Source organism: Eutrigla gurnardus (genome assembly GCF_963514095.1).
Source record: "Eutrigla gurnardus genome assembly, chromosome: 10".
In the NCBI taxonomy this organism is placed as follows: Eukaryota; Metazoa; Chordata; class Actinopteri; order Perciformes; family Triglidae; genus Eutrigla; species Eutrigla gurnardus.
In genome coordinates this window covers 19,217,621-19,233,669 of record NC_139924.1, presented here as the reverse complement: position 1 = coordinate 19,233,669, position 16,049 = coordinate 19,217,621, and the positions used below count along the sequence as shown (strand labels likewise).

The window sequence follows — 16,049 nt, the reverse complement described above, 5'->3', positions numbered from 1 at the left end:
CTCTCATCTCTCCACATCCCTCCTGACTTTCCCTTACATGTACCCCTCTACGTTTGCGTCCTGCAGCATCAACTGGCATGTTTGTATTGTAGTACTTTCCCACCGTCAACTTCTGCCTCTCTCACTAACATTGCTCGACTTGTCATTCACCCTCTCGCCTCTCAGACTCCAGCGCGGAGGTGATGGAGGTCGACCATGACAGGCAGCTGGTGTTCTGCGAGACCTTGTGCGTCTCATCTCTCACAGCACTCTCACCTGGCCGGGGCAACGGTGCCACCTGCAGCAGCGACGCCGGCGGTCTGGGCCTTCTGGGAGCGACGCAGCCCAGCGATGAGCAGGTAGCAGGCAGGCTGTCTGCCCCCGTGGTGACCACTCAGCTGGACACCCGCAACATCGCCTTCGAGAGGTCAGACGCCCACAGAATACACACAGAACATGAATATTTTTGGTGATGCAGAAATCGTCCAGGATGACTGTGACCCAAACGCACCTAAAAATGAAGGGGAAATACGGCTATACACACTCATTCATAGCTTTTCTTGACGCGCAGCATGTTTGTGATTTTGTGGCAGATTGTTTTTTTGTGAATAACTATGCAGACTTTAATAATATCTGTCAATTTTTGAAAAATCAAAAACATGAAGAATAAACATCAGGATGCCGTGTAACACTCCTTAGAACCCAAGAGCACAAACATGTTCAACAATCTTCCAAAGAACAAGCACAACATTGTTTTTTTCCACACACAACACAGTGTAATTCACCCTCAGGACATCTGCTGCTCTGAGTGTTGGATTTCTTTTTTCCTGAGTAGAGAAAATCATTATTTTATTGTTGAATTTCCTTCACTGATGCTGTTCAGGCAGGTTCTCTGTGGCTGTCGACATGCATTTCACAAAATGCAAAAAAAACATTAACAGAAATGCAGCAGTAAATGGGGAAGTGGAGACAACAAAAAAGTGAACTGAACATCCCATATTGCTGATATATAACAGAGCTGAGGTGGAATATGCTCAAATGTAAGTAAACTAAACAACTGAGTTCATTCTAAAAAAAAAGTGTTTTAGTTTAAACTATGTAGCTTTTAGAAAACAACACCTCAGTCTTCCTATTATAAAATAAATTAATAAAATCAATAAAAATAAGAAAATTAAAGGAATAGAAATGATTCTATTTAGTATTTTTGGTGGTGTCCTCAACACACTGATGGGAAAAAAAATCCTATAATACAGAAATGGGGAATAGCACAGTCCCAGAAAAATGAACAAATAAAATCAAACTAAATCATTATCTTTTTTTGTGTTCAGCAAAAGTAAAATTTGCTCCCTTTAAAGCCATTGCATTTTTATCTACCCAAAAATACTCCATTGTGGAACTTGGATGCCTAAAATGTCAAGAAATGTGTCAGGAGTAAGCATGGGGTGGAGGTAGTGAGGCAGAAATTAGCTTCAGGCTCAGGCAGCTTCAAAAAAGCTCAAAACTCCGGTGCAGGTAAGCTGCACCGGTGAACATCGAGAGGCAGATATCAGAACAGAGAGCCGTGGAAGAGGAAGATGACAAGGAGAAAAATGGAGACGGGGGTAGAAAATAAAATTGGCTGAGCAGGTGGCGTGGGTGCAGTCAATTTAGAAGCTTTTATTATGCTTACGGTACAGTTTTACTGCTCATTTTCACATAAAGTCACAGTGGCGCAAGATGGAAAGATGTGTTAGGAGGAAAAAACGGAGGGGGGGGGGGGGGGGGGCATAGAGGACAGATAGACTGATGTGACAGAGAGAAGGAGAAAGTGATGACGGGAACAAAGAAAGTTTTGGACAAAGAGGGATGAGAAAATGGTGAAATAGAATGATGAAAGGGAGGGATAAAGAAAGACAATGGAGGAAGAGAGGAAAAGGGATGGGACAGAGAGAAATGAGGGGAACTGTAGAAGACGTGCAGAGAGAAACAGTGGTTTCGGTGGTTTTGGAGGGAGGCGGGGAGACAAAGGGAGAAAAATCCCTGTGGAGGGACACGGTGATAGATCGGTGAATCATGGAACGAGACAGGAAGTGAGAAGAAGATGGAGAGAGGATGGACAAAAAGAAGTGAGCAGGCAGAAGTGGTGTTTTTTGGGGGGGGGGCGGGGTCGAACTTGTCAAACTTGTACCTCAGTGTCACCACTATGCATTTCCCCTGCTCAGCACTACTGCCTGCATGCCAATAATCGATTTATGATGCGTCAGAGCAAAGCACTTTGTCAAGTACCACAGAAAGGGGCATCCACCTCTGGAGTTAATACCTCCTCATGCAGCAATGCACAAAAACATACAGTTTTACTGTTTCCAAAATGGTCACATATTTAATATGTTTGAATATTGTCATTTCAAAGAAGTATTCACAATTATTAGCGCTACTATGGGGGAGATCTTCCCTGAAAACTCACTGTGAATAGATCATGGAGATGAGATAAGCCTCACTAACTTCTGGGCAGGCTTCCACCGAACGGTTGATCTTCACAGAAAACAAAACAAGGACAATGTCTGTGTTGTTTTCAGGCTGCAGATATAAAGAAAATGTAATCTAATCTGTATTTATGATATCCTCTCAAGCACATATCTACAGAGATTGCTCAGGAGAGGCGAATAATCGACACCAACTGTGTTGGATCTCTGTTGCAGGAACAAGACGGGTATACTGGGCTGGAGGAGCGAGAAGACCGAGATGGTGAACGGATACGACACCAAGGTAGAGCACAGGTTCCCCCGACAGATCACTTAAAACCTTTTAATAGACAAAACCGTCTACATTTTTAAACGATGACAGATTCATTTCTGAAACCTGAGTTCTTTACCATCAAATGAGTGAAATTTATCAGCGCATAAAAGACCAGATGGTCCATGAAATGAAGTCAAAACTAAACAACATAAAAATAGATTAATATCGTGCAGACACGTGCATTACCGTGACCCTATTTGTTTTCTTGACCCCCCGGAGGGATGGTTGGGAGTCAGACACCCAGGACCATCTGTCACTAGTAGTTTAAAAGCACTTCAGACAGTAAAATACTGCTGCCTGAAAAGCATCTATTTTCTGCATCATTGATTCGGTTACAAACACAGACAGACAACACCCGTTGAGCTGCTGGATGCCTTTTAGCTCTTCCTTCCACTTGTCCGTCGTCAAGTGTAAATACAACTGCTAAATCTTTAACTAGTATACCTTTTTTTTTTTTTTTGGTGGAGGGGGGGGGGGTCACTAATGAGGAATACCAGTATTTTTGCTGTGAACTGTGGCTTGATGACGTTAGACTTGTATTAAGAGTAGGAACAAATAGTTTGGTTTAATCCATTCTTGGTTTAGTGACAAAAAAACAAAGCTAATATTTGTTTATTCTGAAAAATGTACAGAAAATGTTTGGGGTCTCAAAGTCTCCGCCAGTAAAACATGCGAATAATTATTATAAGTAGTAGTAGTAGTAGTAGTAGTAGTAGTAGTAGTAGTAGTAGTAGTAGTATTATGCCAACGGAACAGAAAAGTGATTTGTCTCCTCTTTCAGGTTTACGCAGCATCCAATGTGGAGCTGATCACCAGGACCAGAACGGACCATCTGTCAGACCAGAACAAGAACAAGACAAAAGGTAAGTCCCTTTATTTTGTCAGCTGTACGTCACTGCCTTCGACATCGCCACCTCCCTGGCCATCAACGTGTTCATTGTGTGTGACTGCATCATCCCCCGCATGCTGCTGCTGTAACCTCCTCAGTCCAAGTGCTGTGCCCGGTCTGATAAAAGAGCCACTGATGAGTAATCGCTCACACCTGAGCTCAATGAGATCACCCCGAGGCTCCGGCTAACAGCCTGTAACGCTAGCTCCGGTGGCTCCGGTGGCTCCGGCTCGTTTTCTGGTTCAGATCATAAATCAAACAGGATTAGCGGGCCTCTCTCTCCCGGTCTGTCGCTGTCTGCGACGATCAACCATCACGCGCTCCTCTGAGGGCTCGACTCTCCCAGGTCACAATCCCCATCTGCAGGCTGCTAATACGCAGAAGTGGAGTGTTCTTGGATGCGCTACACTGACTCTTGAATGAGTGACTCACTCTATTTGACCTTCCCTTGTGCTGCTTACCATCACTTTGTCACCACTGTAAAAAGAAATCACTTCATATAGACATACACATAATGTATCTTGAGTCAAGCAGCAGCTGTAGATGAAGCCACAGACTAACATGTTTTCCTGGCTGCTCATAACTCTCTTCTAACTAATTGAGCTGCTGGTATTCCCATGGCAGCCTAAAAACAATGTTTTTCTTATCTAATCTAGTGTTCTCAATCAGCTTTTTTACTATGAGTGATGCGATCCTGCATGATCACATTCTTTTCTGCTCAAGTTACAACCCTCTGTGCTTTTCTCTGTGCTTATCTCACTGGTTTGACGTGAGCAGGGCTCAGTTGGACAAAGACATACAACATATGAATCGAAATGTGATGATGTAGATGACGATGTTTGTGAATAAAATCCGGTCAAACCACATCAACACAGTCCTCCTTTTGAGAGTAGGGTTAGGGTTAGAGATGTACTTCAGGTTTGATCTTTTATTTAATTTAAGGAGTTTAAAGTCCCTCTGCACTCCAAAAAGAAAAATTGTTTCACGTATTGGTACTTCACTTGGATCTTTGAGCTTCACAGTTTAGAAAGATGCAAGTTTCTCAGTGACCTCCTGAAGTTTAATGCCTGCACATATGAACAGGAACAAGTTTGGATATCTCATGTCCAACAATTAAGCTTTTGAAAGGATCAGTATTTGCATATCGATAGAATCTGGATGTTTTATTAAGGGAGAATGTGGTATAGCGTAGCCAGAGTGTCAATTAAATGATAGGAAGGCAGACTTCCTAAATTTGGTCCAGTGACATCAGTGATGACATCATCACTATAAATACCCAGGAAATGCCCAGCGGCTCCTCCTCAAACACTGAATTGTGGACAAAGGAACAATGAAATGGTGAATATGAACGACAAACAGTTTACTGTTCAAACCTGCAACCTAATCAATCTAACTGAAACTAAACTGTGGTTGTGCGTTTGCGTGGAATTAAACCAGTACTTGATGTCAAATGGCAACAATTTGAACACAAACAAACCCGGGATAGTAATTGTTGAAATGTTACACAAAAGCACTGGTAAAACTATAGCAAACTGAAAATGAATACACTATGAAATGACTGGAGCAATATGTAATATATCGGACACAAATGATCATTCCATGCAGGGTATTTGTATCTCATCTCAAATGACTGGAGGGAGTCTTTAAAAATCCAAAGAAGACATCTTGACACTCCCCCAAAAAAGCTCCCGTCTTCCAAGATCCTAATAGAGTTCCATTACTGCTGCATTATAAACATCCCTTAAGAGTCTTCAAAGCACTTGTTAGTTTCCACATAGTTGTTTGAGTGTTAGTTTTCTTGATGCATTTACACGTACTGCTGCTCACATACTGCATCATTTTCATGAAATCCATATTCCTGCTCGTTTCAGATCGACTGATATTTAGATTTTGAATTGACTCTCCTCTAATTAGCAGCTTAAAAACATAATATAGTTCAGTTCAATATAATGAAGTACAGTTTAATTCTGTTCATTTAATGCTGGCTCATGGTGGATGGTAAGACCGCCACACACAATCCAGTTATTAAGTTATCTTGAGCAAAGCTCTGTCGAGCAGAATGACACCTCCGTGGAGATTAATGAGCCCACGATTCCTCATCTCTGGCTAAACGAGCACAAACTGCGGCCGGGCTTCGGCTGATCTGTGGTGCCGTGAGTATTTATGACAGGACAGTGTACATTGTGTAACTACATCATCCGTCTAACTCATCACTGCTGTGTGTGTGTGTCTGAGCAGGCGGCAAGACTCCACTGCAGAACTTCCTTGGGATCGCTGAGCAACACATGGGACCAAACAACGGGGTAAATTGACAGATTATTTCAATGATAAACCATCAAATGGCGATTGCCGTGGTTACCCAGTGTTATCTTGAAATAAAGGATTACATTTTTCTTGCTCTGTGGGGCACGGACATGGTATTATAATCTTACAAGGGTGTTTTCGCCTGAAAGCGGCGATTAAACGGGTTCACGCTGGTACTTGTGAAAGACACGGTCCACTGTGTCAGTAGGAGAGCATGCCTGCAGAGTAAAACAATAAGTCAAAGCCTCCAACCTGCTCTCAAATACTGATTATGCTTTTTTTTATATATATATATATATTTGTGTCCATTGGGAAAGCTTCTATGACTCATTTCTCCCTCCCGATGCCTTTCACTTGTTCCCCCTCGCTGTCACCTCTGCTCTGTTCAGCTTCACAAAGAAGACACACACCCTGGTGTTGGCTCAGCAGATGCTTGTTTTGGCTTGGACATACGCTCTGCAGATATTTTGACTGTAAAGCCGTAATGCTTCAATTTTGCCAAAGCCTTATTGGATTTGGAGGGAAATGACTTTAACTGTAAGGAAAATTCAACAAAGATGAAATAATTTTGCTTCGGTTTCACAAGTCTTTTGCAGGCTCTACCTCCGCCGGTAACGGTGAACTGCCTTTGACAGGTTTACTGTACTCAACAGTCTACCCTGAGCTCCTAATTAGAGATATGAATCAACAGACTAAAATGCTGGAGTGAGAAAACTGCTTTGTCATTTGTTCTCAAGTTTTTGCTTCTGGGCAAAGTTTTTCGCTTTCCCTGAGCTGTTGAAAAAATGCCAGCATTTAAGAGGAAAGCCTAGAACTAGAACAAGAAATGGTTTGAAAAGCCAGAATTTTGTCATTTTTACGTTCATTATTTTCTTTATGCAGGCCCTTGTGACCCAGATGTCGTCTCCTGCCATGACCAATCCTGCGGCGCTGACGGCCGAGGAATACTTCAACCCGGGCTCGTCCCTGACTCAGAGGGACATCGGCCACCCCTGCCAGCTCACCACCAAGACCCAGAGGTGAGACAGGCGGTCAGGAAAACAGACAGGCAGCCTGCATACAGTGAGGTCGCCCTCCAAACTCATCGCCCATACACCTACATGCAGGGTTAAATCAGCCAATTCATGGTGGCTGACCTTAAGAGGGAAGATGGATTATAGTGGAAAATAAGCCCACACATATTTAAACACATCATCTGATTTACCTAAATGACCAAAAGAAACCAATGTAGCTAATTATTCTCATTTTCAATATCTTGCTTCTCTCACCCACCTGCCAACCTGCCACCCAATCATCTGCTCCGTGTTCTGAACGACTGTCTGGCGTTTTCAGATGTCAGTTTCATTGTTCCTATACAAAACAAATAGGACATCACAAGGACGAAGTGTCCGAGGTTTCAGAGCTGCCTCTCACCGCGGTGTTCATTATCGGACAAGTTAAAATACAAGCATCGATCGGCCTCGAGTCGAACACAACTCAGCGGCCCGCCCGACAGTCGCCGTTAGCTGGTGTGATCAATCTCTTTGTGTGCGTCCGCGCCACAGAGCTAATTACTCGAACGAGGAGATGAATTTGTTTCTGCAGTCGGAATTATTTTTTCATCAACAAACCCTGTCACCTCATCAGTTTTCTCAAGGGCGTGCCTGTGTTCCTCGTTGCCAGGTTTAAAGCCAAGCTGTGGCTGTGCGAGTCCCATCCTCTGTCCCTGGCAGAACAAGTGGTGCCCATCATCGATCTCATGGCAATCTCCAACACCCTGTTCGCCAAGCTGCGTGACTTCATCACTCTGCGCTTGCCGCCTGGATTCCCTGTCAAGATTGGTGAGTGCTGGCGGAGTGAGATAGATTCATCGACAGACGAAGGCAGGTTAAGATGACAGCTGGTTAAATGGGAAAACGATGAGTAATTCAAACAGATGCAGGGATGGATGGAAAGGCACGAAGACGGAGAAGTAAAGTGAGCAAAAGGGACAGAAAAGATTGCCAATGATAACGGAAAGAATTGACGTAAAGGACATGCATGGTTAACTGGATGGAGACTGATCCAAAAGACGTAAACTCTGCAATAACAATGTTGTTTTCTGCTCCGTTTCCCTGCAGAGATCCCTCTCTACCACATCCTGAATGCCAGGATCACCTTCAGCAACCTGAACGGCTGCGAGGAGGGGATCGGCATGCGTGCTGACAACGACGTCGGGGTGGAGGGGGACCGGCAGAGGGACACCCCGAGGACAGACACCCCGTCTCCAGGCAGCGACTCCTCCAGCGTCTCCAGCTCCAGTTCCAGCAGTAAGAACTCACATACACTATCTGGTGACATTTTATTTTTCAGCTGATAAAATAATAGAATATGAGCTCAACTGTAATTTCTGCTATTGTATAAATCTCCGCTAATAGATTACCACAGATAGTGTGGAAGGAAAACTACCTGATACAACATCTTTAACTTTGGATTTATCTTCCTTTCTGACTCTGATTGCAGATGAGGGTAACAGGGAACTTTTTTTTTTTTATCAGACAGGAGGGCAAATTAAAACAGGAAATAAGTCCCCAATAAAGTTGCACTTGTTTTCTTCTTTGCTACTCTTTTCCTTTCGTCTAACCACATTGGCCGTTAGATAACACTCCTTGCCCTTTGCCTTCCCCGTGTGCTGCAGTGTCGTGTCGAGCTGGAGAGATTCCCCCGTGTGTGTTCGAGCCCCCGCCTGGATACTCCATGCTAGGGAGCCGGCAGAGAGACACCATGAGGGATGAGGAGGAGGACCTGCTGCAGTTCGCTATTCAGCAGAGTCTGCTGGAGGCCGGCTCCGAATATGATCAGGTGTGCTTAAAACAACTGGGGTGCCCAATATTACCTCTATACAAATGACTGACACACTGAAATAGGAAAAGTGCGACCGCTTTCTAAATAAAAACAAATCAATACTGAAGCAAAATCAATAAGCAGAATGAATTACCTGTGATGTGTGGAGCCCAGACCCATTACATTCAACACTGCCTCGGGGTAGGTGCTGTTTTGAAATCCCAGAGATCCTGATAGCCCTTGGCTATGTTCCAGAGGTCCAGAGAGGAGTTTAACTAGGCTGGCTGAGACAGGTCACAGAACATCCTCCGTGTTTTCTTAGCTTGGATACAGGATGGGAATGTAGAGGAGGCAGAAGCAAGGCTGCAGCTGCTGTAGTTTGTCCTCCTCATCCTCAGCAGCCTGCTGTCCTGAGCCGGTTTACTGCTGCAGATTTATTTATTTTATTTTTTTTAAAGGTGCCATTTTTGATAAAAGCTCCAATTTGAAAGCAGGCCAATTTTTTTGGGAGGGGGGGGAGCTGTGTGTGAGGGATTTTGTGTGTGGTCATTGCTTGCATTAAAGTGGTGGAATCGTCAAAGTCCTGTATTAAGAATTTGCACATTAATGGTATCTACATATTAATGGTATTAATGGCTTCTGCAGTATATGCACCACTTTTTTGCGAAATCATACAAAACCTCCATCCCTCAATCGAGTCATTGTTGAGAATAAATGATATGATGTGCATTAATAGTGTAGTGTTTTAACAGGTGCTTATTAATATTAATAGTTGCATAATATGACTATTGGGCATGTGTACTAAAAAACCAGGGCCAGGATCGATCTAGTTTACATTCAGTCAGTTCACAATTCATAAACAAGCCAGCTGGCTGTCGCTGTGTTGGGCCTGAGAGGTACTTTAGCATACATCAGCAGGAAGAGGCCTGCATGGAGGATGCTGTTGTTACACGTGCACCAGCGCGTCTTTATCTGTCCACGACCCACTTCCCGTGTTCGCTCCCTGACTTCCTGCGTGGCCTCCTCTCTGTGTCTAGGTGACCATCTGGGAGGCGCTGACCAATAGCAAGCCAGGAACACACCCTCTGCCCTGTGACCCAAGTCGTCTGGAGAGGTCAGACGTCTCTTTTTCTTTCTTTCTTCATCTGATTTTTCTATTCTTTTCATCATTCTCTCCACCTCTGCGTTACTCCTATACATCTCCCTCTGTAAATCCTTGTATACGCCCATTTCCCATCCCCCTATCCTCCGTCCAACTCCTTCATGATCAGGAAACAAACCAGAAGCTGCAGATAACGTTGGATTAAAAACATCAGTTGTTAAGAATGAATGGGACTTTCATCTTCAAAAGAGCTGGAATCCACAATCAAAACAACATAAATATCTAAGACTGACATGTTTCCTGCCGTTCCGTCGGCCATATTATTTCTGACTTCCTCTCACTTCTGTTATGTATTGTTATTCTTCAGTGTCTTACACTCTTCCATTGTATTATTTTTTTTCCATCCTGCAGATCTTTCCCTCAATCCCTGAGTCATATCCTGTAGTTGTGTCCTCCCCTACTCTATTCTTCTGTGTGTGTGTGTGTGTGTGTGTGTGTGTGTGTGTGTGTGTGTGTGTGTGTGTGTGTGTGTGTGTGTGTGTGTGTGTGTGTGTGTGTGTGTGTGTGTGTGTGTGTGTGTGCGTGTGTGTGTGTAGGGGAAGACTGGAGGATGGTAATGTTTCCTGCTTTCACAGTAGACAGTTCTGCTGTTGACTTTAGTGTGTTATCTCCAGATGGTGTATCTCTCTGTGTCCTCTGTATTTGTAGATGAGTGGATGGAAACACAGTCTTTCCCTCTTTTGACACTCAATCTCGCAACTGCGGTGTTGACTGACACACTTATGTTATAATGTTAGAGGGTACTGGGGGTTGACAGTGGTTGTGTTGTCCTATCAAGTCATATAGTGTAAGGACTAAAAATGCACACAACGTATCACCCTAATAGCTTGAAATATTGTATTATTTGTGTGTTGAAGAGACTTCTAACCATTTATCAATGAAGTCGTTACTAAAGGCCACAGGTTTCTCTCTCTGATAAGTTGACAGCAATGTACAAATTAATTAATTAACACTGACATTGATGAAGTTGGTAATAAAGGTTTTTTTTACAACAATCCATCAAGTCTGCAGTTGTAAAAGAAGTTAAGGGAGCTGAATGCAAAATGTCTGATAGTCCTTGGCTTTCTTCCAGAGGCACACACAGAGCGAGAGAGAAGTATGAATAGGCTGTGTGAGACAGGTCAGAGAACATCCTTAGTGTTTTCTTAGCTGGGATTCAGGAGGGGAATGTAGCGGTGCTGCAGCTGAGGTTTTTGTGCCGTAGAATGTACAATCGTCCTCAGAAGCCTGCAGTCCTGAGGTGTGGTACTGCTGCTTCAAACTACGATGAAAAAAGGTGCCATTTCTAATTACAGCTCACATTTGGAAGTGTTAAAGGAGCATCAACTGCTGCACTAATTGCTTATAATCGTTGAACCTGTGGGATATAAGTGTGGTAGAAGCTACGGCGGACATTTCAAAAGAGCATCCACGAAAAAGTTTCTTGAATCTGTGTTCTCGCTCTCTCCATCTCCCTCACTATCCCCCACCCCAGGACCCCCCAGCACAAGCCCCGAGCCCCCTCCAGCCTCTGCTCCACCCCCTCCAAGAAGCAGCCGACCACCTGCAGCTACGACGAGCAGCTCCGCATCGCCATGGAGATCTCGGCTCGAGAGCAGGAAGAGGCGGTGCTTCGGCAACAGCGGGAAGAGGCTGAGCTACAGCGCATCATCCAGCTGTCGTTGATGGAGAAGTGAGAGCTGAGTGACCCAGCAGGGGTCTGAGGGGAGGGGTCTGGACCAAGTCTCATGGGAGAAAAGTTCAGGCGACTTAAAGCACACTCAAGAGTGGCTGGAAATAAACACCCAAATCCTCGTAGTTGTCTCATACAATCCAATGGCCTTTCTCTCCCATCGCCTTCTTCAGACCTTTCCCATGAAGCCATACGGTGACGTGGCCGTCCAGCCTCAGACAGCCAGGGAGGGATGTCACTTTCCTCTTTCTGGTGCCACATGGTACTTTCCTGACCAGTGCCAGTTTACAACCAACAATACAACAAGTTATGGTGGAATGCCTCCTCGGATGAGTGATGTCTGTGTGTTTGCAGGTATGTGTGTGTATCTGTGCGCGCGTGTGTGTTTCAAAACCAGCTCTCCGCAATGTCCTGGAAACATATTGTGTTCGACTGACTCTCTGCTCCAGCACCAACACACACACACACATGCTCACTGAGTCCTTTTGCCACCAGTAAACAGTATTAACTGTAACGTTAAAAAAAAAAATCAGTTTGTGCGGACAGAGCAGGACCAGTGGTGTTGGAGAACACTGTAAACTTCTTGATCAAGTTGAGTTGAATGTCATCTGACTTTCTCAGTTTTTAATGAAACTTTTTTTTTTTTTTTTTTTTTTTTTTTGCACAAAATCCAGATGTACTGTATTTAGCTTGTGGGCGGATCACATTATATGACTGTTAATGGACGTAGATGATGAGTTTGAGCACAAACTAAACTCAGGCCGCTTGTAATTTTAGCCTGACGTTAGACTGCAGCAGCACAGATACGATGAGACTACCAGATAATGTACTATGAGTTTGTGGCCGGCTTGTGTGTAATACAAACAATAAAGAGACATGATAGTGGTTTGTAAGTGGATTGTGGAATAGACATGTTTTCTGTATATTTGCATCCTCTCACCTTACATGAGTGGATGCTTTCTGTATAGTCACGGTACGCTGTGTGTGTGTGTGTGTGTAATATTTCAGCATGGTCTGCAACTGCTGAAGTCATTTTTTTTCCGACTTGAGTCCAGCCTGGAGACCTGCAATATAAGCTTTCCCAGTTTAGACATGCCAGGTATGGCACAGTTTTGCACAGGACAAGGAACAGCAGTGTCCAAAGTCTTGTATTTGTTCGAGTCCTCCACCAGACCTCTCACTTGCCCCCAAATCGACTCTCTCCATCGAGATAATGTTAGTTGCTGTGATTGTCTAATAATGATACAGGTGGGTTAACGGTGCAGCTAGAGAAAAAATGGTTCAGTCTTGCTCTCATAATTGTAAGTAACATCATATTGCAGTGCTCAAGGCTAGCCAAGGACTGAGGAAACATGTTTTGTTGCAAAGGAAGAGAACGGACAGGGACAGTTTTTTTTCCTTCTCTTTTTTTATTATTATTATTTCTTTGAAAGAAATGTACAATTGTAACACTCCAATATCAGCACAAACTGAGGAGGACGCCCCCCCCCCCCCCCCCCCCCCCTGTTGTCCGCATCTCCAATTCACAGTTAAGCAGTCGAGCTAAAATATTGTTTTTTTTTTACTTTTTAAAAAATGTTGCAGAAAAGAGAAGCGGCAAGATGTTTTCATGGTGTATGCTTGATTTCAGATAGTGATTCAAATAAAGAAACATCTTTTTGGAACAGCATTGCACGAGTGGGTTATTTAATCATTTCTTTTTCGCATGCTTCAAATCCCTTGACCTCACACGCTGAGTTTCAGCTGCAGCTTTCCACTGTAACTTAGTTTCCCAGTCATCTCCAGTGAAGGCCAATGACCGAAGGCAATTCATTCCTCACAAGATTGATGGTTGCTGCAGCATCAGAGAGAGTTGATCTGCGTTGAGCAGCTTCCACCTCCATCGCCCTCCCTTTGACATGGCTTCCCAGTGCCTCAGGCTGATCCAAGTGGGGGGTTTGCCTGTAGTTATTTAAGGCTTGACAGGGAGTAAAAGAACAGCTTAGAGATTTTTAACCCTCTTATAAAGACCACTCGGAGCACCGAGGCTGCTTTCTGTGCTTCCGTGCTGGGTTGGAGGGAATGGGGTAAAGAGTGAACAAAATAATTTTCTCCGTGAATCAGCAGTATGCAGCCGCAACCTCTCCACTGCACTGACTCAGCTCGACATTATGAATAACATCAGGACAGTGGAAGCACTGGGCTGCAGGTGTGTGTGAAGGGAATTTGTAAAGAGCCACAGAAAAAACACGGGGTGTGTGTGTGTGCGTGTGTGTGTGTGCGTGTGTGTGCGTGCGTGCGTGTGTGTGTGTGTGCGTGTGCGTGTGTGTGTGTGTGTGTGTGTGCGTGTGCGTGTGTGTGTGTGTGTGTGTGCGTGCGTGTGTGTGCGTGTGTGTGTGTGTGCGTGTGTGTGTGTGTGTGTGTGCGTGTGCGTGTGTGTGTGTGTGTTTGTGTCAGAGAGACAGAGAAGCTGAGAGCATCAGTATGAAAAGAGGAAGGATGCCATCTCACTGGAACACCCTCTTTCTTCTGCTCCACATTCCTCACTTTTTCAGCTATTTCCCTTCTGACAGTTACATTTGGGGCATGCACTGTAAAAGTCCTCTCTTATTGCATCTGCTCTGTCACTGGAGTAACTTTAATTGGTGAATTCAGGAGGGATCTTAGCCATCCTTTTAATTGATGTAGACCAGCAAAGAGCCTTTGGTGTTACAACTTTTAGACTCAAACACAGTCAAATTTAAAAAAAAAAAAAAGTCATAGTCCATGTTGAATCAAGTGAAAAAAAGGTCATAATACAGCATATCTAACTCATTCACACACCAATGGCGCAGCATCGAAATGAGGGTTCAGTGTCTTGCCCAAGGACACTTCAGCATGCAGACTGGAGGAGCCTGGATTTGACCTTCGATCTTCTGATTGGAGGACTACTTGCTCCACCCCTGAGCCACAGCCACCCTGTATGCTGCCCTTGTATGGTGAAAAAAAGTCACATTATAATAAAGTATGTCAAAAAAAGTGACAAATAAGTCATAATATAGTATATGAAATTTCACAGAAAAAGTCAGTCGACAAAATTCATAATCATACATCATGTGTAAAAATGTGTATCATACATCATGCAAAGTGAGCGTGTAGTAAATCAAAAACAGTAAAAAAAAAGTCATAGTATAGCATGTCGTAAAAAAAAGTCATATTATAGTAAGTTGAATGAAGTCATAAAAAAGTAATTGTAAAGAAAGAATTTTGAAAAAAGAATATTATGTTGCAAAAAGTCATAATATAGCAAAGTTTATCTTTGAAATCGTCCCCGCTAGGCCGTAAACTCTCAACCTTTGTTGGTTTGTACCAACCTGTCTTCTATCACACTGAGCTATTTGACCTGAGACAGTGACTGTTGCCTTTTTGTGCATTTGACCTCTTCAATTTTAGATATTGGAAATGAAAACTCACAGTAACACTTAAGAATTCAGTATGTCGAAAAAAAGTCATAAAAAAGTCATAGTTTAGCATGTAGAAAAAGGTCATAAAAATAATAGTATATGTCAATAACAGCCTACATCACAAAAGGTGATGGAAAATCACAAAAATATAGCATATTTAATGAATCTTCATAAAGAAGTACAACAAGTCATTAAAGCACGAATGTCCTAAAAAGTCATAAAATGAAAGTCATAGCATAGAATGTCATGAATAATGATCAAATATGTCATGGAAAGTCATTGTATAGTATGTCAATAAAGCTCTAAAGCTATAATATTATATGTCAAGTCAGAAAAAAGTCAAAGTATAGTTTGCCATAAAAAGCATAGTATAGCATGGCCAAAAACAGATTTTAAAATGTGTCATTTGTGCAGTATAGAGTACCATATGAAGTCATAAGATCATATTTTTTTAGTCTGGCGAAGATCCTTAATGTCACTCAGGCACTGCTGCTATCTGAGTTGTGTGCTTGTGTGTCTCAGCAGGGGCCGCGGTGGCCTATATCTCAGTATTTAATTACCCACATGAAACGGTGGGTAAAATGTCAGCCTGAAATAAGCTGCATTGAGCACAGATGGAGATCATTTCCCCAAGGTGACAGGGTTGACTTGTTCAGAGAAACAGACCTGCAGTTAACAAAATGACAGGTAGAATTTATTTCTATGGATACGGATGGTTACCAGCTTGATTTTCAGCCATTAAAAGGGGTCCATTTGACCAAAGTGGTGGGTTTGTTTAGTTTTCTTAGCTCGGAGCATTTTTAAGTGTTTAGGTTTAAGAAGTTAACTCCTGTAACTGCACTTTCTCCACATGTGACCTTCTTTCACTCCTTATGTGCTGAAGGACAGGTTTAAAACTGTAGTTCTCCACCTGGCCCACAGGTGGCAGTGAAGTCACCGATACATTTGGTAAAATGTCAGGATCAGGAGCTCATAGTCAACTCATCTTTTTCTCTCAAGTGTGTGCGATGAACCACATCTGAACGCAAATAAAATCAACAGCAG

At 43.3% G+C, this 16,049-nt stretch overlaps 1 protein-coding gene across 2 annotated transcripts in view; it reads left to right on the top strand.

The window, feature by feature from the left end:
- Positions 1-13,222, top strand: part of ankrd13b (ankyrin repeat domain 13B) — a 29,558-nt gene extending 16,336 nt beyond the window's left edge. Inside the window, exons 6-15 of one of the 2 annotated variants that reach the window (XM_084019852.1) lie at positions 166-406; positions 2,658-2,724; positions 3,536-3,617; positions 5,882-5,946; positions 6,830-6,966; positions 7,610-7,767; positions 8,047-8,235; positions 8,604-8,767; positions 9,787-9,863; positions 11,386-13,222. In XM_084019852.1, the coding sequence (XP_083875978.1) occupies positions 166-406; positions 2,658-2,724; positions 3,536-3,617; positions 5,882-5,946; positions 6,830-6,966; positions 7,610-7,767; positions 8,047-8,235; positions 8,604-8,767; positions 9,787-9,863; positions 11,386-11,587 (1,382 nt within the window). In that variant the 3' untranslated portion in view covers positions 11,588-13,222. Of the gene's footprint in view, positions 1-165; positions 407-2,657; positions 2,725-3,535; positions 3,618-5,878; positions 5,947-6,829; positions 6,967-7,609; positions 7,768-8,046; positions 8,236-8,603; positions 8,768-9,786; positions 9,864-11,385 lie in introns of both variants that reach the window. The other variant, XM_084019851.1, reaches the window with a different exon arrangement.
- Positions 13,223-16,049: the final 2,827 nt, after the last annotated feature.